This window comes from Vitis vinifera, chromosome 15 (genome assembly GCF_030704535.1).
Source record: "Vitis vinifera cultivar Pinot Noir 40024 chromosome 15, ASM3070453v1".
Lineage (NCBI taxonomy): Eukaryota > Viridiplantae > Streptophyta > Magnoliopsida > Vitales > Vitaceae > Vitis > Vitis vinifera.
In genome coordinates this window covers 1,777,116-1,797,796 of record NC_081819.1, presented here as the reverse complement: position 1 = coordinate 1,797,796, position 20,681 = coordinate 1,777,116, and the positions used below count along the sequence as shown (strand labels likewise).

The 20,681-nt window shown below is 37.2% G+C and overlaps 1 protein-coding gene across 4 annotated transcripts in view; it reads left to right on the top strand.

Annotated features, from left to right (window-relative positions):
- LOC100252352 (uncharacterized) overlaps positions 1-20,681 on the top strand; it is a 35,976-nt gene that overhangs the window by 8,473 nt on the left and 6,822 nt on the right. For all 4 annotated transcript variants that reach the window (XR_002031960.2, XM_010662863.3, XM_010662865.2 and 1 more), the window contains 12 exons: positions 299-430; positions 544-807; positions 939-1,017; positions 1,411-1,502; positions 1,581-1,664; positions 4,615-4,689; positions 4,863-4,910; positions 7,646-7,741; positions 8,008-8,237; positions 8,566-12,053; positions 12,151-12,227; positions 12,442-12,522. Coding sequence is in view for 3 of the 4 variants with exons in the window: in XM_010662863.3 (XP_010661165.1) it covers positions 299-430; positions 544-807; positions 939-1,017; positions 1,411-1,502; positions 1,581-1,664; positions 4,615-4,689; positions 4,863-4,910; positions 7,646-7,741; positions 8,008-8,237; positions 8,566-12,053; positions 12,151-12,227; positions 12,442-12,522 (4,746 nt within the window). In the remaining variant the exon portion in view is untranslated. The remainder of the gene's footprint in view (positions 1-298; positions 431-543; positions 808-938; positions 1,018-1,410; positions 1,503-1,580; positions 1,665-4,614; positions 4,690-4,862; positions 4,911-7,645; positions 7,742-8,007; positions 8,238-8,565; positions 12,054-12,150; positions 12,228-12,441; positions 12,523-20,681) is intronic.

Genomic DNA, 20,681 nt, shown 5'->3' with positions numbered 1-20,681 from the left:
GTTGTGAACCTCTTTAAGTTTTTAGTCAACTGTATTTTACATGCCATCCACAGGAAAATAGTTTACTATTCTTTTTTATCTATATAGCATGGTTCAGAGTAGGATGAAAATTGACTTGTGTATGATCTGACATTTAGTGAAAGTTTTGTTCATTGTACAATTTGTCAATTTTAAGTACTGTGTCTTCAGTATCTTTTAACAATTTATTTATTTATTTGTTATGGGATAATGTTCTAAATGAGCTGATCCTTATTACCCTTTTTTTTTTAACTCATTCCTTATTTTCCCCCATGTCCAGCCTAGAAGATCACGTAGCACATCACCTTTTGTCTTACCCACATCCAGTGCTGTAGTGTTTCGTCCAGATGCGATTTTTGTCCTGCTGAGAAAGGCATATAAGGATTCAGATCTGGGAACTGTTTGTAGAATGGTAATGTTTTATTCTCTTAGGCTGGTGTTTATTTCTATCCTGCTGGGTGATTGTCAAAATTCCTTTGGACTCTCCTTTTCCTAATTGGTCTATATTCTTTTTCTTTGTTTCAGGCTTCTAGAATTCTGCAGAAGCTCACAGAGCCTGCAGCAGTACCAGAAGCATCAATACCCTCCACTGAAATCACATCTTCTGTTTTGGATGAGACACCAAAAACTGAATTATCTAATCTTGTCCTTTTAGTTGATTACTCAAACTTGTTTGGAGAAGATTTTCAGATACCTGATGATCACTGGGACTTGAGCTATCTTAATATCTTGGATATAGGGGCAGTTGAAGAAGGGATTTTACATGTTCTTTTTGCTTGTGCAGCTCAGGTCAGTTATAATGTTAGGGGTGCAGTACACCTCAAGCACACAGTATTTTTTTTTTTTAATGCCTATTTTCTCTCTCTGCCACGTGATACATGAATTTACATTTTATCTTTGTTTATTTTATTTTTTTACAGCCTCACTTGTGCAGTAAATTGGCAGATGATACTTCTGACTTTTGGTCTACGCTACCGCTTGTACAAGCATTGCTGCCAGGTTTATTACCATATGAACGCCTCCCTAGGGTGGTTTTTTCTCACAGCTGCCATTTGCTAATTTTCAGGAAATTTGAAAAAACTAATAATTTAGACTAGCATTCTTGTTGACCTGTTTACCACCACCCAAAAGGAGGAAATGTTTACTTTTTTTGCAATAGATATTTGTTAGATCTAAATATTAATATTAAGATGTTTTAAAAATCCCATGCTATTATTGTTCTTATTATAAAAAATCAGTTTTAATTGCAAGAGATCTGTCTTCTTTATCATTTTACCAAAAAAGCTTAGTGAATATTTTGCAAAATGTCACAAACATCGCCATTACAAATACAAATTTCTGAAATTGAATTTTTGAATTTATTTGACATGTGCTTTTTTTGGTGTGTTCTAGCACTTCGTCCCTCTGTGATCAGTCCTCCAGATCTCATTGATTATAATTTTTCTCAATGGAAACAACCTTTTGTGCAGCAAGCCCTGTCTCAGGTTATATTAATGTTGTTTGGCTAACATTTGCTCATATCTTCAAATTGTATTCTTCTAACTGTGGTAGCTATATGGCAGATAGTAGCAACGTCATCTTCAGCATTGTACCATTCACTTCTGCATGCCTGTGCTGGCTATTTATCGTCATTTTCCCCATCACATGTTCGTTATTCCCTATTCCTTTTAATTCCCTCTGTAGTATTTCTGTATCCTGTCTCTCTCATCTTAAGCATGTAGTGTAAAATGTTTCTTTTGATAACTGATCAGTGAGATAATTATCCATATCTTTAATTCTCCCTATCATGTCTTAGTCTGTTAGCTTAACTATTTTTTCTGCTCCAAACAATCAAAAGAGATCACATATCTTGTTAGATGGTCTGATAGGTTTAATATTCCTTCCCTAAAATTACCTAATTTGCCACTAAAACCATTCTACATTTGGAAACCCAAATTTCAAGGGAATATGTACCCAATTACTGTTCTTAGAATCTGGTATTCTGGGCAAATTATGGGTGCCCTTGGATGAGGAAATCTTAAATTTTTGGGGGGATTTGCATGAAGGGACTTTGAAATCCTAGGTACTTTTATTTGCTAAGTAAGAATTTATCTACTAAGTGCCACGAGGGGAAGCACAGTGACCAACCCTTAATTTGAAAAATGGTTGTTTAGATGGATAGATTATGTTAAATGGATTGTTTTGGTTGGGTAGGGGTAGGGTAGTGGTGGTGATGGCAGCAATTGTTTTTTTTATTTTTTTTGATAAGTAAAGAAGAAATGCATTAATAAAGAGGTAAAAAGCCACAAAGCATATAGGGGGTACACAAGGCGGCTAAAGCCTCAAAAAACAAAGACAAAAAGAATCACCTCCCCTTAAGTGGATGCTACCCACTCCAGGAAGCCAATAAGAGAGAAAGCCTCCTCACCTAAATACAATTTGGCCCAGCTCCACAAATTACAAACAAAAAAATTCTTTAGCTTCTGAATATTCAACACTCCCCCCCTAAAAGCTAGTCTATTCCTCTCCTTCCATACCGTCCAAAAAATACACAACGGAATGGATTCCCAAACCTTTTTCCTTTTCTTTCCCACAAAGGGGCCCCTCCAGCTAATTAAGACCTCCTTTACAGTTTCTGGAAAGACCCATTTAACATCTACTAACCCAAGGACAATATCCCACAAAACTCTAACCACTATACAGTGTATAAGGATATGATTTACATTTTCTTCTTCACAACCACACAAAAAGCAACAATTAGGAAGTTGCACCCCTCTTCTTTAGAGCCTATTCAAAGTAAACACCTTCCCCCACGTCGCCTCCCAAGCAAAAAAGGCGACTTTAGTTGGCACCCTAGCCACCCAAATACATATTGAAGGAAAACCGGTGTCATTAGGATTGGTCAACAAACTATAAGCTTCCTTGACCCTGAACTGACCATTTCTTCCTCGCCTCCAAATAACTGAGTCTTCCTCCAAAGAAGGCCTATGACCCCTCAACACATGGAGCAAATCCCCAACCATATCCAGCTCCCAATCATTGAAGTCCCTCAAAAAATTTAGGTTCCAACCTCCTTGACCAGAATTTTGGTCCCACATTTCCTTAACCGTTGAACTCCTATAAATAGCCATGATGAATAGATGAGGGAAACAATGGGACAGTGCTGTATCAGTACACCAAATATCTGTCCAAAATCTGATCTTGGTGCCCTTCCCAGCTCGGAATACCATGTTATCCCAACACCAATCAGATTCTTTCAAAATCTCCTTCCAAACCCCTACCCCAACCGCCCCATTAGCCTTCTTTAGCCTCCATCCAAGACCCTCTTGCTCATACTTCACCGTAATCACTTGCTTCCAAAGATTATCTTTGTCACAAGCATACCTCCATAACCACTTGCCAAGCAAGACTTTGTTCAACATGGCTAGTTTCCTAAGGCCTAGCCCACCCTTGTCCTTGTCTGTACAAACCACCTCCCAATTAACTAGATGAATTTTCCCCTCCAAGTTTCCCCCTCCCCACAGGAAGTCCCTTTGCACTTTCTCTAGCCTTCTCGCAACAATCTTGGGCATTCTGAAAATAGACATTTGATAGATTGGCATGCTAGCCAAAGTACTTTTTATTAGTGTGATTCTTCCCCCTTTAGAAATATATTGCCGCTTCCAAAGCGCAAGGCTCCTCCTTACTCAGAAATTGTTGATAGGATTAGTGGGAGAAATGGTAATGGTGGAGATGGTAGCAGCAACATTGGGGCTGTGGTCATAGTGGTTACAGTGGCAATATGGTGATGTTAATGTTGGGGCTGGTGTAAGGGATAACAAGGGCAAAATAACTCTTTGCAGGCAAGTATTTGGTAATGGCACCAACCTCAGGTGGATATTAAAATGGGGATTTGGGATATGGGCCCCTCAAATCCCCTCTTCAATCACATTAGCACAATTTTGAAATTCCATCTATGATGTGCCTATCAGTTGGGATTCCCATGGAAGAATTTGAAGTATTACCTGCATGCTGGAGCTCCTCGAAATTCCACAATGTATGCACCTTAAGAAATTTTATGCCAATCGGGCAAGCTGCACAAGAAATTTTTAATTTTTTTTTTTTCAATTTAACATGAAATCTTGAAATTTGATAACTCATATGCCTAGTATAAGATGGTGTAGTTTCCCTTTATATCTTGTTATGTTGAGTATATGGTTCTTTGCAAGGAATACAATATCAATACCGACTAGCATATTTATGTTTCTGAAAATAGGGAGCTAGTGATAGATATCATTCAAAGGTTGATATTGTTTTAGAGAAGTGACACAAAATTGTAGAGACATTAAATTCTGAATAACAATTTCGGGAAATCAATATTGATACTTAGCTAATAGATGTCAACGATGATATTGCAATATTGGAAATAATTGTGGCTTGGATATTTAACACACTAAAGAACTGCATCCAATCATTTGTTCTGTGGAAATGCAAATGAGTTGCAGTGACTGGTATCGGAGAATATAACTGCCAATGTATCTTATTTCAAGTAAGAATCTTGTTAGGATCTAAACCTGTTATCTAATTCTTACTTATCAAAAAATAAATAAATAAACCTGTTATCTAATTCTTCTACAGGCAAAGGCTGCATGTGTCCTGATTGATCTATGTGCTAGCGCACTAGCACCCTGGTTGACTCAGGTGATTGCAAAGGTATGTTGATGGCAGATTATCAGTGTCTTACCTGTATTTTTCAGTGGAAAATTATTAGTGTCTTATTATTACCCTTTATTGCTTAGTGGAAAACTATTGCTGTACTTTTTTATTTATTAATTTTAACCTGAAAAGATTGTCAGACTTCCTCCTTTGGTCTGATTCTGAGACAGGTTGATCTAGCTGTGGAGCTTTTGGAAGACCTTTTAGGCACAATCCAGGTTTGTTTTTGTGCACCTTTAAGTACTTCAAATTTTTATGCTCTCTCAAGTTCATATAAGGCAAAGTAAAATGTTTTAAAATCTGAATGATGTAAAGCAATCTTCAGGTGATTATTACGGTCAAATAACAGCAAGCTATGACTTTTAACACTTCTAGGATTTAAGGAGGGAAATTAAGAATTAAGGTTATAACAATGACAAAAGTAAAATTAAGAAAAACAAAGAGAAGATAGAGAAAAAAGATATGGGAAAAAAAAACCCTGGGGGTGCAGTTGTTTTGCTAGCATCTTCTGGAAATGGACCCCCAAAACTTAATGGATGTAAAATCCATATTATAGCGTTTGGTTAAAGTCAAGAATTTTGAGATTTCCATCCAACTTTATCCTCATTCTAGTGTTTGGTTTTCTTAGAAATTGTTTGAGAATTTGATGTAAATTTATATGATAATCCCTCAAATAATATTTGTAAGGATCATATTTATTTGTAAATAAAAAGGGGATCTTACTATTTTTCCAAGAAGTGTCATCCAATCAGAAATGTTCAGATGGGCAAAAAGGTCTTATTGCTTTATATCTTAGAAATGGTTCCATTGCTTGGTACTTAGGTTCCAATTCTTTGTGCTTAGGTTACATTTCATGTCTTGTACCATGGTCCTTTTTCTTTGTACTTTAGTTTTATTTTTTTGTACCTTCATTCTATAATTCACATTTAGCCATGATGAGGATGAGTCTCTAAGATATACATCAAGAGATGAAATTTGTATTAGTTGAAATTAAAGTAAGATTAGTATTACTTGGAATTAAATTAGGATTAATATTAGTTGGAATTAAATTAGAATTAGTATTAGTTGGAATTAAAGTAGGATTAGTATTTGTTAGAGTCAAATTAGGATTAACTAATTAAGTTATAAGATAATTAGAATTAGAGTCATAGTAGGTTATTAGAATCTTAGTAGACTTTGGATTTATTAGAGAAACTTATAAATAAGACTAATCGATATAAATCAAAGAATGAATTGATTGATATTAATAATATTATATTTTTTTCATTGCAAGTGTTGCAATCCTCAATGGTGAGATTACATTGATTTTCTTCTAAGTGAGATTCCTAGAAGGCCTTAGTGAGGTTCTATGGTTTCCATCTTTTCTTCATTGTTTCTTCTTTCTCTCTACCTTTTTTTATATTTTATTTTCTTTATCATAAATTTTATTTCTTGTTTCTCTCCTTACACCCTAAAATAAAAACCTTAGTCCACCTACTTTTGAATGTAGGCAACCATCTTAGGGTTGTCCTACATCAAGCCATATATTTTAAAAGTCTAGATTTTGAGTTGTATAAAGTACCTATTCAATACCTTTCCATAAAAATGACTAAAAATGGGTTGTTCACTTTCCCAAGTTATATGCACCAAAAATATGGTAATCTTACATTTAGAAATGAGATACTCATTCTCTTGTTAAGATACACCTGGGATAAAAATATTATATATGGTAACTTATTTGTATTCTTTATTCTTTTGTAAAACATTTATGTTATGTTTAGTTTTAGGGATGCACTAAGAAAAGGAAAAAAAATACTAACGAAATTGATTTTTTAATATTTGATTTACCATGGAAAATCTGAAAGAAGGTCAAATATACTTAAAGTTAGTAAGAAACTTATGCATTATTTAATCTTTATATAGACGAGGAAAAACAAGTGAAATGAGTTTGAAGAAGCATGTAGAAATAATTTGTTAACTTTACAACTAATTTTTTTCTTTATTTTTTTTCATTTTTTTTTCTTTCCTTATATTTTTCCTTTCTATTTTTTTTTTCTCTCACATTTTCCCTTAAATTTTCAAGAGTCAATCACAGGGTTAAACTTCTAAATGGTGGAAACTTTTAAAAGGTAGAAACTTGTTAAAAGATAGAAGTTTTTATAAAATAAAAAATCTTTAAAGAAACTACCAGAAATTTTTATTTTTTATTTTTTTTGATAGGTAACTAGAACATAAAACGCTAAAAAGTAAATATACTTCTTCCAATGAGAAATGTCTAGCAAATAAATTTTTTAAAGTTTTAAATGGGATTCAACTATCTAATTGTCACCAACTTTGACTTTGAGCTTAGGTCTTCCAACAATGCTAATATCTCTGTTACGATGGGTAGGCCCACTCTAGCATTCTTAGAGAATGCTCTCATTAATGTTCCATAACCAGCCGTAAGTGTTCCTCCAATCCCCAGTTGTCCTGGGTTAACCAAGGAGCATTCATCAAAATTCAACTTAAAGCTGCCCATTTAAGGAAACATCCATGTAGGGAGTATCTCCTCAACCTAGTAGATCTGCTTACAAAGTTCAAATCTAGCAGTATAATGCTCAAAGAGGGTTTTTGAGAATTAGAAATCAGGGATTCTCTCCTCTAGCTTTGTACATTTATAGTTAAACTGTTAAAGCATGTAAAAGATTCATGATTTCTAAAAAATGACTACACTACTTCCAACGAATTAAGGGTGTTTAAGAATTAGAAATTAACTAGATATCAATTCTAGCATTTGCGTTTGTCAGAAGGCTGAGGCTGCAGGCTGTTTCAATTGAAGCTTTTGGTGATTCTTTTATTAGATGTTGTTTATGTTCTTTTATTTATAAGGAAAATTATATGGGATATACTTATTCTGAAGGTTGCTCTTTCATCTTATTTCTTGGATCAATGGCTCATGTCTAAAGGTTCTGTTGTTGTTTTTACATGTATCTAGGGTGCTCGCCATTCCTTGGCTCATGCTCGTGCTGCCATCAAATATATTGTGCTGGCTCTGTCTGGACATATGGATGACATATTAGCAAGATATAAAGTATTGCATCCTGCTCTGCCCTTATTGTGTTCATATGTTTGATTTACACTGCATTGGCCATAGTGCATGTAAAGCCAGATTATTTGGCAAAGAAACATGTTACAAGTTTCTCAGGATTCTTAGGTTCTGATCTCAACCATGGTTGAGTGATGGATTTAGAAGGAATCTATTGGATTTGTTTAGTGGTGCAACCGAATAGACTCAAATCAATGTTATATGGATAAAATAAATCAGTTTATCATGTGATTTTGTTGTCAACCTCTCAGGAAGCAAAGCATAAAATTCTCTTTCTTCTGGAGATGTTGGAGCCTTTTCTTGATCCTGCTTTAACTGCCTTGAAGAATACAATAGCCTTTGGGGATGTAGCTCAAATTTTTATGGAAAAGCAGGAATACGCATGTACGGTTGCCCTCAATGTCATTCGTATGGCAGTACGAAAGCCTTCTGTTCTTCCTTCATTGGAATCTGAGTGGAGGCGTGGAACAGTTGCTCCTAGGTAATGTACAACTTTTGTTGCTTAATTATTCTGATTATTTTTATTTATTTTTTAATTCTTTTTGGAATCCATATTCTGGGGGCCTTTAACTTCTTCCATATTGTATTACTTTGTAATGCTTGCACACTTATGTACGGTATGAGATAATCATTTGAATATGACATATATGAACTGGGAATAATCATTTTCTTGCAGAAAATTTTTGAATTTTATCTCCGTTTCTCTTAATTTCTGAAATGATTCCAATTAAGATAATTGAGACTTCCACTAGCCAGATACTGTTTTGTCATGTTGGATTGATAATGGTCTGGTAAATTTCTTCATGCAGTGTACTTCTCTCAATCTTGGATCCTCACATGCAGTTACCTCCTGAAATTGACCTTTGCAAGTTTCCTATTTCTAAAACCCAGGAGCAAGAATCTTTGAAATCCAATAGCCAAGATGATTCTGATGGAAAGATTGATGTTTCTGATGTAGCTATGAAGATGGATACTTTTGAAGATGTCAGTCTTTTTTTTGCCCCCACAGAACTAAAAAGCATTGCACTGACAAATGTTTCTAGCAGTCTGAATAAAAATATCTCTGAGTCTAGCCCTGGTGATGGTACCACAGAAGAGAAACATGTGACTGAGAAAAATTTGACTAAGATATGTCAGAATAGCTTACTATTGGATGCTGCGTTCCCTGTTGAATATGTTAACTTGCAAGCAGATTATATGCAACTTATGAATTATCGGGATTGTGAGCTTAGAGCCTCGGAGTTTCGACGTTTGGCTTTAGATTTACACTCTCAGCACGAGATTAGTCCTGAGGGTCATGATGCTGCTATAGATGCTTTGCTCTTAGCAGCAGAGTGCTATGTCAATCCGTTTATGTCATCTTTTAGGGCCAGTTCAAAGGTTATCAATCAGAGCACTGGAACCAGAATTCCACAAAACTGTGACATTTCAGAGCTAAGAAAGGTTTTTGAGAAGAACTCCAGTGACTTGGAAAAAGTGACTCATCTTGAGAACAAAAGAGACAAAGTTGTTCTTCAGATACTGCTTGAGGCTGCTAAATTAGACAGGAAGTATAAGAAGAAGATGTCAGATGAGGAACATTATCTATACTATCCTGAGGAACATGATGATCAGGTCATAAATTTGTCTTTGCTTGATATAGAATCTGCCGATGCCGTTACCTTGGTTCGGCAGAATCAAGCTTTACTTTGCAATTTCTTGATTCAGCGATTGCGAAGGGAGCAACACTCGATGCATGAAATTCTGATGCAAAGTACTCTGTTCTTGTTGCACTCAGCGACTAAGCTATTCTGCCCTCCTGAACATGTCATTGATATCATATTAGGATCTGCTGAATATCTTAATGGGGTGCTAACGTCTTTTTATTATCAGTTAAAAGAAGGTAATTTGCGGTTGGATCCAGAAAAGTTATATGGGGTACAGCGCCGCTGGCTGCTTCTTCAAAAGTTGGTAATTGCTTCAAGCGGTGGTGATGAAGAGCTGGACTTTGCCAATAATACTAACAATTGTTTTCAATATAGGAATTTGATTCCACCTTCAGCCTGGATGCTGAGAATACCTACATTTTCTACATCTCCTTCTCCCCTTTTACGGTTTCTGGGTTGGATGGCAGTATCTCGTAATGCCAAACAGTATATGAGGGAGCGACTTTTCCTTGCTTCAGATTTGCCACAGCTGACAAATTTACTATCAATTTTTGCTGATGAACTTGCACTGGTGGACAATGTTGTCAAGCAAAATGATGATGCTGTGAAGATTCAACAATCAGGTGTCAGAGAAGAACCTCAGACCATTAAAGGGTTTGAAAATACTGGTCAACCAGATGGTGACAAATCTTTTCAAGTCATCTATCCTGATCTCAGCAAGTTTTTCCCTAATATGAAAAAACAATTTGAAGCTTTTGGAGAAATTATTTTGGAGGCTGTTGGATTGCAGTTGAGATCTCTTTCTTATAGTGTTGTGCCCGATATATTGTGTTGGTTTTCTGATTTGTGTTCATGGCCATTTCTTCAAAAGGACCAGCTTTCTACACGAAAGCATTTGGATCAATTGAAAGGCTATGTAGCAAAGAATGCCAAAGCAATCATTCTATACATACTTGAAGCCATTGTGACTGAGCACATGGAAGCAATGGTGCCTGAGATACCTAGAGTGGTTCAAGTGCTGGTGTCACTGTGTAAAACATCATACTGCGATGTGTCATTTCTTGACTCTATATTGCATTTGTTGAAGCCAATCATCTCATATTCTTTGAGTAAGGTGTCTGATGAAGAAAAACTATTGATTGATGACTTATGTCTTAATTTTGAATCGTTATGCTTTGATGAGCTTTTCAACAATATTAGACACAAAAATGATAATCGAGATAGTCCTACAGAAACAGTGCACAGCAGAGCACTGACAATTTTTATTTTGGCTTCTGTCTTTCCTGATTTATCTTTTCAACGTAAAAGGGAAATTTTAGAGTCCTTGATCCTGTGGGCTGATTTTGCTGTTTATGAACCAAGTTCTTCTTTCCATAACTACCTCTGTGCATTTCGGTGTGTTATGGAAAGCTGTAAAGTTTTGTTAGTTCGAACTTTAAGAGTCTTTGGGATTATTCCGCTTCAGATGACTTCCTTTTCTGATGTGAGCACTGGTACACCTTGTGATGGTTGCTCAAAATCATATTCATGGTTTCTTAATGATGTTTGCCATGACTCTTGTCCAATGGGGGATACTGAGAATCTAGAAAGTGACAAGTCTGATGCTGTTAGCTTGGGTCAAAAGGTCTATCATTTATCTGCTGAGGAAATAACAAATTTTGCTCAAGACTTAGAAGGGCTTATTTGCAAGCTTAGTCCAACTGTTGAACTCTGTTGGAAGCTCCATCCCCAGCTAGCAAAGAAGCTGACTGTTACATCAGCACAGTGCTTTATGTACTCAAGGTGCTTATCTTCATTTGTGAAAAGGGTTGATAATGCTAGAGAGGATGACAATGAAAATGTTTTTCCACCGAACTCAGTTGACCAGTTCTTAATTCATTCAAGGATTGGTCTTGAAGGGCTTTCTGGAATCATTATGATGCTCCAAGAAAACCATTGCTGGGAAGTTGCATCTATGATACTTGATTGTCTACTAGGAGTGCCTAAATGTTTTTCCCTGGATGATGTCATTGGTACTATTTGTTCTGCAATCAGGAATTTCTCTTGTAGTGCACCAAAAATTTCTTGGCGGTTGCAGACGGATAAATGGTTGTCAATCTTATTCTCTAGAGGTGCATATAGGCTTCATGAAAGTGAGCTTCCTCTAGTTGGCCTGTTCTGTTCAATGCTGAGTCATCCTGAACCTGAGCAACGGTTTATTTCACTTCAGCATTTGGGGAGATTTGTAGGCCAAGATTTGAATGGTGAAGGAATGATATTATCTCCTACATTTTGCAATAAATTAGTTTCAACTGGCTCAGTAATTTCTGTTTCTGAGCCAATTACATCTCTTCTAGTTTCACGTACATGGGATCAGGTGGTTGTGCTGGCGTCATCTGATACATCATTGCATCTAAAGGCCCGTGCAATGGCACTTATTGTTGATTATATTCCATTGGCTGAGCGACACCAGTTACAATCTTTTCTTGCAGCAGCTGATAATGTTCTTTATGGTTTGGGAAAACTTGGGCATCCGACATGTGAAGGTCCATTAGTTCAACTTTCTTTAGCACTCATTGCTGCCGCTTGCCTGTATTCTCCGGCTGAAGACATTTCTCTGATTCCTCAAGATGTTTGGAGAAACATTGAGGCTTTAGGAATGTCGAGAACTGGTATAGTCCTTTTTACTACATGACAACTGAATTTGGTACAAAATCTAGTAACTGTTGAGTGCATTCTTGTTCTTATCTATTTTTCGTTTTGTTGAAGGTGGACTTGGGGATCTAGAGAAAAAGGCTTGCCAAGCCTTGTGTAGGCTAAGAAACGAAGGAGATGATGCTAAAGAGGTATGTGGGGATGAGGCTAGTGAATATGGTTTAAGTTCTTCCTACGCCAGGAAAAAAAAAACTTAAACTTAATCTTAGAATGATTATAGCCTTAGTTGGTCTATCATCTCTAAGAGTTGTGATATGGAAAATTTGTTTCCCTTTGTATCCCTTTTCTGTCAAATGAAACTCTATAGTAATCTTGTAATTCACTGAACCATCTTTTGCATATAAGGTCCTAAAAGAGGTGCTCTCTTCAACTTCTTCAAGACAACCAGACCCTAATTTTGGAAGTACTCGTCAATCGATTCTTCAGGTATGAAGTATCAAAAAAGTTGTTGTAGTCTAATTCACTAGTGATATTGATTGAAATGATAGTAAATCTATTGCATTGCCAAATGTTTTCCAAATATGTGAGATTTATTGTTTCCAGTGCATCCAGCTTTCTATTTTCTTTCTAGATGCCTGAAATCAATGTGCATATTAATCAATGTTCACCTCAGAGTAGGCTCAAGGATTGTCTGTAGATGCATGCTAATGCCTTGAGCTTTGTTGCGTATTAGGCTCACACTGGATATGTTAAAGGAGAGAATACTATATTGCATTTGCCATATTTAACTGGTTTATAATTGTTGGCAACTTACCCAGTTTAACTGATTTATATATTCTATCTATTTCACATTAAGATTGAAATTAGAGCCATCAATTTGGAATGCAATCTTTTGTGATTTTGATTTCAACATTTCATTTCTCTTATTTAACTATTGTATGGTTCTTGGAAATCCTTCCAATTCCAAGATTCCATCTCACATTAAAAATAAGTTTGGATCCATCAACTTGGAATACAATCTTTTGTGACTGATTTGACATGTAATCTGCATTTCACAATTTCCACATGCAATCTGTTTCTCAATATTTTAATGATTTGACATGTACTGCATTTCAACATTTTCTTCCAATAATAATAATTTTTTTATGTTAACTTTTTACATAATTTATTGGTTGAATATTACCTTTTTTCTTTCTCAATATCTGTTAACTTTTCAGTGTGTTTCTTAAATACGAAAATAGTTTATCACTTTATATGTGGAAGCAGATGGCCTTTGATGGTCATATTTGGGCATATTAAGCCTTGCACCTTACTTTGAACCCTTAAAACTTCATTTCTTGATGCCTATCAAACTTTCAATTCTTGATTTGAACAATTGCCTGTAACTTTATGGTTTGGAGCACAAATTTTCCAATGGATCCACCTGATTGGCAGTTAGTGTAAGATTTCCATTAAGCCACATGGTAACACATACCTGGATATTTATATAGATATAGACTGAAAATCTAATCTGTTGTTTTCACTTTCACACCTACTGTGATAAGCTGGCATTTTTTTTTTTTCATGTTGAATATTTGAATGCCATGACATCTGAAATCAGATTATATTGAGTCCCAGTATAATTTAAGAAAACATTAAAGATGAGTGTATCATTAGTAGACTCAAAATGCAGCTGGCTGGATATGATAATTGCAACAAATGGAAACCAATCTTGCTAAATTCTCCCTGTAGTGAATGTGTATGCTTCTCCAATCTTCTTGAAAGTTCAATAAAATCGTCTCCCAATTTCCATAATTCTAATAGGTTATTGATGCAGCAGCATAGGTTGAAGCATGCTTAATCAACACACCTATGGTTTACTGAAAAGGGTGCAATTTGGGCACTCCAATTATCAATTTCAAGGGCCATACAACCTATTACATGACAAGGGCATTTCTTACAACCTAGTCCAAAATTATTGGGTTTGGAGAAATTATAATTTGTGACATTCACATGAACCCAAAGTTTCAACCATATAATTAGAATTATCACATTGGATGATATTTGAAAGTTATAGGATGTCACAAAGATCTTATTTTTTATATTAATTTTAGAATCACCAATTTGGGAATTATGAAAATGTTAAGATGCTATGTCGGGATCTTGAGGAGCTATTTTGAGTCCTTGATATGTTAGAATCTTGGCAATGTTTTTATTCTTGAACTACAATGGAATGAAAATGTGGTGTAGTGTAGTGAAAGCCATCTCCAAGTTTAGTGGAGTTAGCCATTTAGATATTAGCCTCTGTGGGTGTCTTGAATGGTATGAGTTCATTGGGATTAACAATCTTGTTGTGGAAGGAGACTCAGCCATTGTTATTGCTTGAGTTTCTAAGGAGTAGAGAGGCCCTTGGAAACTAAATGATTAGGTGCACAAAATTGTTGATATAGTATTTTTTTATTTTTTATTTTTTATTTAATCAGAACAAAATTCTTGATATTTTGAGGGGTTACAGATAATGTTTCAAAGACCAAGTGTCAATAACTAACTTTGGGGGTTCTGGGAGAAATCATGATAGTAGCATGGATTAATATCAAATGATACACATAACCTTGTGTGGAAATATGGGATTATGATTTGTAATTAAGTGCCAAGATTAGAGGGATTGTGTTAGGATATTTTCTATTTTTATGGATGAGAGAATCTCTCCTAATTAGTTATTGTTTCCTTAGAGATAGTGATTGTGCATATTATATGGCTTAGATTAGGAATCCCATTTGTATATATATAGGTCACTTTGTATTCAGTTTTGACACAGAAAAAAGAAGAATATTTTCTTCATGGTATCAGAGCATTCAAATCTGAACCACGTATAAAAAAAAAAATCATCTTTTTCCATGGAGAGCAGAACGGAAGGATCAAACTCAGAGGTGACGTCCAGACCTGAAGCAGTTCACTCCGGCAGTGCCAGCACCACAGACGGCATCATTCTTCCCATAACAGGTCATAAACTCAATGGGCAGAATTTTATTCAATGGGCTCAGTCTGTTCGGATCTTCATCTACGGGAAAGGTAAGGAAGAATACCTTACGGGAGCCATTGTTCAGCCGAAAGAAGATGATCCAGGATACCGAACCTGGAAGTTGGAAAATAGTATGGTGATGTCTTGGTTAATTAACTCTATGACCAATGACATAGGAGAAAACTTCATGTATTATGGCACAGCGAAGGAGATATGGGATGCAGCTAGAGAGACCTACTCCAACATCGATAATACCTCGGCGATTTTCGAAATCAAGAGTATTCTTCAAGATCTTCGACAAGGAGATTCAACTGTTACCAAATATTTTAATATCCTTACACGGTATTGGCAACAACTCGATATTTATGAAGAATTGGTTTGGAAGTGTCCCGAAGATGGACTCCTATACAAGAAGGTCATTGAAAAGGAACGCATCTACAAATTTTTACTTGGCCTTAATAAGAATTTAGATGAGGTACGTGGAAGAGTTCTAAGTATTAAGCCATTACCTAGTGTTAGGGAAGTTTTTTCTGAAATTCGCAGAGAGGAAAGCAGACAAAAAGTGATGTTGGGAACCTAAAATTCCTCCAAAAATCTTGAGAACTCAGCCCTAGTTGCACGAGGAACCCAATCCAACAACAACAACCACCAAACGAAGAAGAATCGTCCATGGTGCGACCATTGTAGAAAACCTGGACACACGAAAGAGACTTGCTGGCATCTACATGGTAAACCTGCTGATTGGAAACCTTCTCGGCCACAACAAAACAGAGAAGAAGACACATCTGGCACTATCTCAAATCCTGGTCCGTTTAGCAAAGAGCAATTGGAGGCACTACAGAAAATGTTCCAATAGACTCTTCAATCAACTGGAACAACTATTGGTACCCATCTGTAGCCCAGAAAGGTATTTTTTCCCATGCCCTAAATGTTAGATGGGAAAATCACACTACATGGATAGTGGACTCAGGAGCTTCAGATCACATGACTGGGAATGTCATGGTTTTTCATGAATATACTCCTTGCCATAACAATTCCTCTGTTCGAATTGCCGATGGAACCCTTTCTAGGGTATTCGACACAGGTTCAGTTATTATTTCCAAGGATATTACTCTTCATTCCGTGCTCTATGTTCCGAAAATGGATTGCAACCTATTGTCTATAAGTAGACTAACATAGGATCTTAATTGTGTTACTAAATTCCTTCCTCACACGTGTGAATTTCAGTCCTTGAACTCTAGGAAGAGGATTGGCAATGCTGAGGTGCGTGCTGGACTTTACCTTCTGAGAGCTGAGGAAATTCGAAGGCTACCAATGAAGACTGCTTGTGTAGTTTCCAACCCTAGTACCAAGACAGATAGTGTTGTTATGTTATGGCACTACCGATTAGGTCACCCAAAATTTTCCTATCTTGAAAAACTATATCCATCATTATTCAATAAAAATTCCAAAAATTTTCAATGCGAAATATGTCAATTGTCCAAACATACTCGCAACTCCTATTTCATTCAACCATACAAACCATCTCATCCTTTTTCCTTGATTCACAGTAATGTTTGGGGGGCCTCTAGAATCAACAACATTACAGGTTCTAGATGGTTTGTCACCTTTGTTGATGACCACACTCGAGTGACTTGGGTATTCCTTATGAAGAAGAAATCAGAAGTGAGGGAAATATTTGAAAACTTCAACAACATGGTTCAGACGCAGTTTCAGGAAAAAATTCAAGTCCTTCGGACAGATAATGCTCGAGAATACTATCACAACATTCTTGGGTCATATCTTTTGGAGAATGGCATCGTACATCAAAGCTCGTGCATTGATACTCCACAGCAGAATGGAGTTGCAGAAAGGAAAAATAGACATTTGATGGAGGTTGCACGATCCCTCATGATAGCTTCAAACGTGCCTAAAAAATTATGGGGTGAAGTTGTACTCACAACAACCTACTTGATCAACCGAATGCCTTCTAAGATTCTTCAATTTAAAACCCCGTGTCAAATCTTCCTCGCTGCATATCCATCCGCTCGAATAATTTCGTCTATCCTAGTCAAAGTCTTTGGTTGTACTGCTTTCGTTCACATCCATAAGTCCTAACGTAGTAAACTTGATTCGACAGCCACTAAGTGCATCTTTCTCGGGTACTCATCAAACCAAAAAGGATACAAGTGCTACTCTCCAACAACTAAGAAATTCTACACTTCCATGGATGTCACTTTCTTCGAAAATCAACCTTTCTACCCCAAAATTGCAATTCAGGGGGAGAATTGGTCCACAGATGAATTCCAATTTTGGGAAACCGAAATCAGCACTACTTCTCCTTTGAGTTCATCACTGCCTCCTCAAACAGATAGTACTCTTTCTGTCCCCGAAAACAATTCCTTGGATGTCCCTTCTGTCACACCTGAGTCAACTACACAAGGCAGTAAAGAGGTAATAGTTTATTCTAGAAAAAATTTAAAGGAAAAGCCCGACAAACCTCCTCAAAAGGAGCCCGAGGACAGCACTCCACCTGAGCAGAACCAAGAATTGGACCAGGATCCAAGCAACCCAAACTCACAACCAGGTAACACAATTTATGATCTAGATTCCAGTAATGACCTTGATGATCTTGATCAACCCATTGCTTTAAGGAAAGGTGTGAGATCCTGCACTCAGCATCTAATCAGTAATCATGTGTCCTATGGATAGCTTTCACAGAATTTCCAAGCGTTCATCACTTCTCTTGAAGATGATCGTATCCCATCCAACATCCAAGAAGCACTTCAACAACCTGAATGGAAGACTGGTGTTCAGGAAGAAATACTAGCCTTGGAGAAAAATGGGACATGGGAAATCTCATAATCACCAAAGGGTAAGAGGCCTGTTGGATGCAAGTGGATATTTACCGTGAAGCACAATCCGGATGGAAGTATAAAGAGGTTCAAGGCTCGACTAGTAGCTAAAGGATTTACTCAATCCTATGGCATTGATTATGAAGAAACATTTGCACCAGTAGCAAAGCTCAACTCCATCAGAGTGTTATTGTCAGTTGCAGTAAATTTGGACTGGAATCTCCACCAACTTGATGTCAAAAATGCATTTCTCAACGGAGAACTAGAAGAGGAAGTCTACATGAAGATTCCACCTAGTATGGAAACTCCAGAAAATTCAGGAAAAGTGTGTAAACTGAGAAAGTCCCTATACGGTCTAAAACAGTCACCTAAGGCTTGGTTTGATCGACTGACTAGAGTTGTGAAAAAACATGGGTTCATCCAATGTTAAGCAGATCACACACTGTTTATGAAACACTCTAAGGAAGGTGAAATGACTCTGTTTTTTGATAGATAAGCGTTGAATATATTGAAGAGAGGCCAAAAAGCCAAAAAGTATACAGGGAGTATACAAACTAGCTAAGCCTCACAACCAAAAGGAAAGCAAAAAAAAACCCCACCATCCCTTATCTGGAGGCTATCCACTCCAAGAAGCCTATAAGAGACAGCGAACTCTCTCCACTATATAATCTCGCCCAACACCATAAATGACAGAAAAAAGAATTTTTTAATTTCTGAATTGCTATCACCCCCCCCCAACAGCTAGTCTATTTCTTTCCTTCCAAAGAGTCCAAAAAATGTACAACGGTATAGACTTCCATATCTTTTTCCTTTTTTCCTCTACAAAAGGGCCCCTCCAGCTCAATAAGACCTCCTTTACAGTTTCTGGAAAGACCCACTGAACACCAAACAAAGCAAAAATCATATCCCACAGGACTTTTGCCACTATACAGTGTATGAGGATGTGATTTACAGTTTCCTCTTCGCAGCCACACAAGAAGCAACGGTTTGGGAGTTGTCACCCTCTTTTCTGAAGCCTATCTAGCGTAAGCACCTTACCCCAAGTGGCCTCCCAAGCAAAAAACAAAATTTTAGTTGGAACTTTATCCACCCAAATGTTACTTTTCGGAAAGTTGTTAGCCACGGTATTAACCACCAATTTGTAAGCTTCCTTGACTTTAAACTACCCGTTTCTTCCCCCTTTCCAATAAACTGCATCTTCTTCTGAGGTAGGTTTGTAGCCCCTCAGAATATGAAACAAATTACCTACCATATCCAAGCAGTTTTTGATGAAAGTCATGAGAAAATGGGGTTCGGATCAAAGTGGTTGGGTTGGATGTGGAGTTTCATATCCACAGCCAAGTTTTCGGTGTTGGTGAATGGAGTGCCAGCTGGTTTCTTCCCAAGTTCTAAGGGGTTGCGGCAAGGAGATCCTCTTTCTCCTTACCTCTTTGTAATGGGAATGGAAGTGTTGAACAATCTCATTAGGAGGGCTGTTGAAGGGGGATTTCTGTCAGGGTGTAGGATCCGAGGAGGAGGAAGACAGCCAATGCATATATCCCATCTGTTATTTGCTGATGATACAATAGTTTTTTGTGAGTCTAGGAAAGAGCATCTAACTCATCTTAGTTGGATTTTGTTTTGGTTTGAAGCCGCGTCAGGGTTAAGGATCAATTTGGATAAAAGTGAAATAATCCCAGTTGGCGAGGTGGAAGAGATGGAGGAGATGGCAGCGGAATTGGGCTGCAAGGTGGGTTCTATGCCTTCTGTGTATTTGGGGTTGCCCTTGGGGGCTCCTAATAAGAATACCTCCATGTGGGATGGGGTGGAAGAGAAGGTGAGGAGAAGACTTGCGCTTTGGAAACGCCAATATATCTCCAAAGGCGGGAGACTCATTCTCATAAAGAGCACGATGGCTAGTATGCCATTGTATCAAATGTCCCTTTTCCGTATGCCCAAGTCTGTTGCGCGGAGGTTAGAAAAATTGCAAAGGGACTTTCTTTGGGGAGGAGGAAATTTGGAAAGGAAAGTGCACTTAGTTAATTGGGAGGTTGTTTGTACGAAGAAGGAAAAGAGGGGGCTTGGCTTAAGGAAGCTAGTCCCATTGAACAAAGCCTTGTTGGGTAAATGGATATGGAGGTTTGCTTGTGAAAAGGAAAATCTATGGAAGCAAGTGCTTTTGGCGAAATATGGGCAAGAGGGTTTTGGTTGGAAGACCAAAAAGACTAATGGGACGTTTGGAGTAGGGGTTTGGAAGGAGATTTTGAAGGAAAAAGATTGGTGCTAGGAAAATATGGCTTTTACTATGGGGAATGGTACCAAAATCAGATTTTGGACTGATCTTTGGTGCGGTTGTACAGTGTTGTCCCAAAGGTGAAATGACTTTGTTCATTGTCTATGTTGATGATATTATAATTACCAGAGACGATGAAGAAGTGATAGGGAATCTCAAGAACCTGCTAGCAAGAGAATTTGAAATCAAAGATCTTGGACAACTCAGATACTTTCTTAGCATGGAAGTTGGCAAAACTAAGGAGGGAATTATGGTCGCGCAAAGGAAGTATGTCCTTGATCTACTTCAGGAGACTGGGATGCTAGGTTGTAAGCCAGTGGACACGCCTATGGATCCTATTGGTAAGATTGATAAAGATAATGACAGTCATCCAACTAACAGAGACAGGTACCAGAGGTTAGTAGGAAAGTATACTTAACTCACACAAGGCCCGATATTGGTTTCGTTGTGAGCATGGTAAGCCACTACATGAACAATCCCACTGAAAGACACATGAAAGCCGTATACAGAATTTTACAGTACCTTAAAAAGAGCCCGG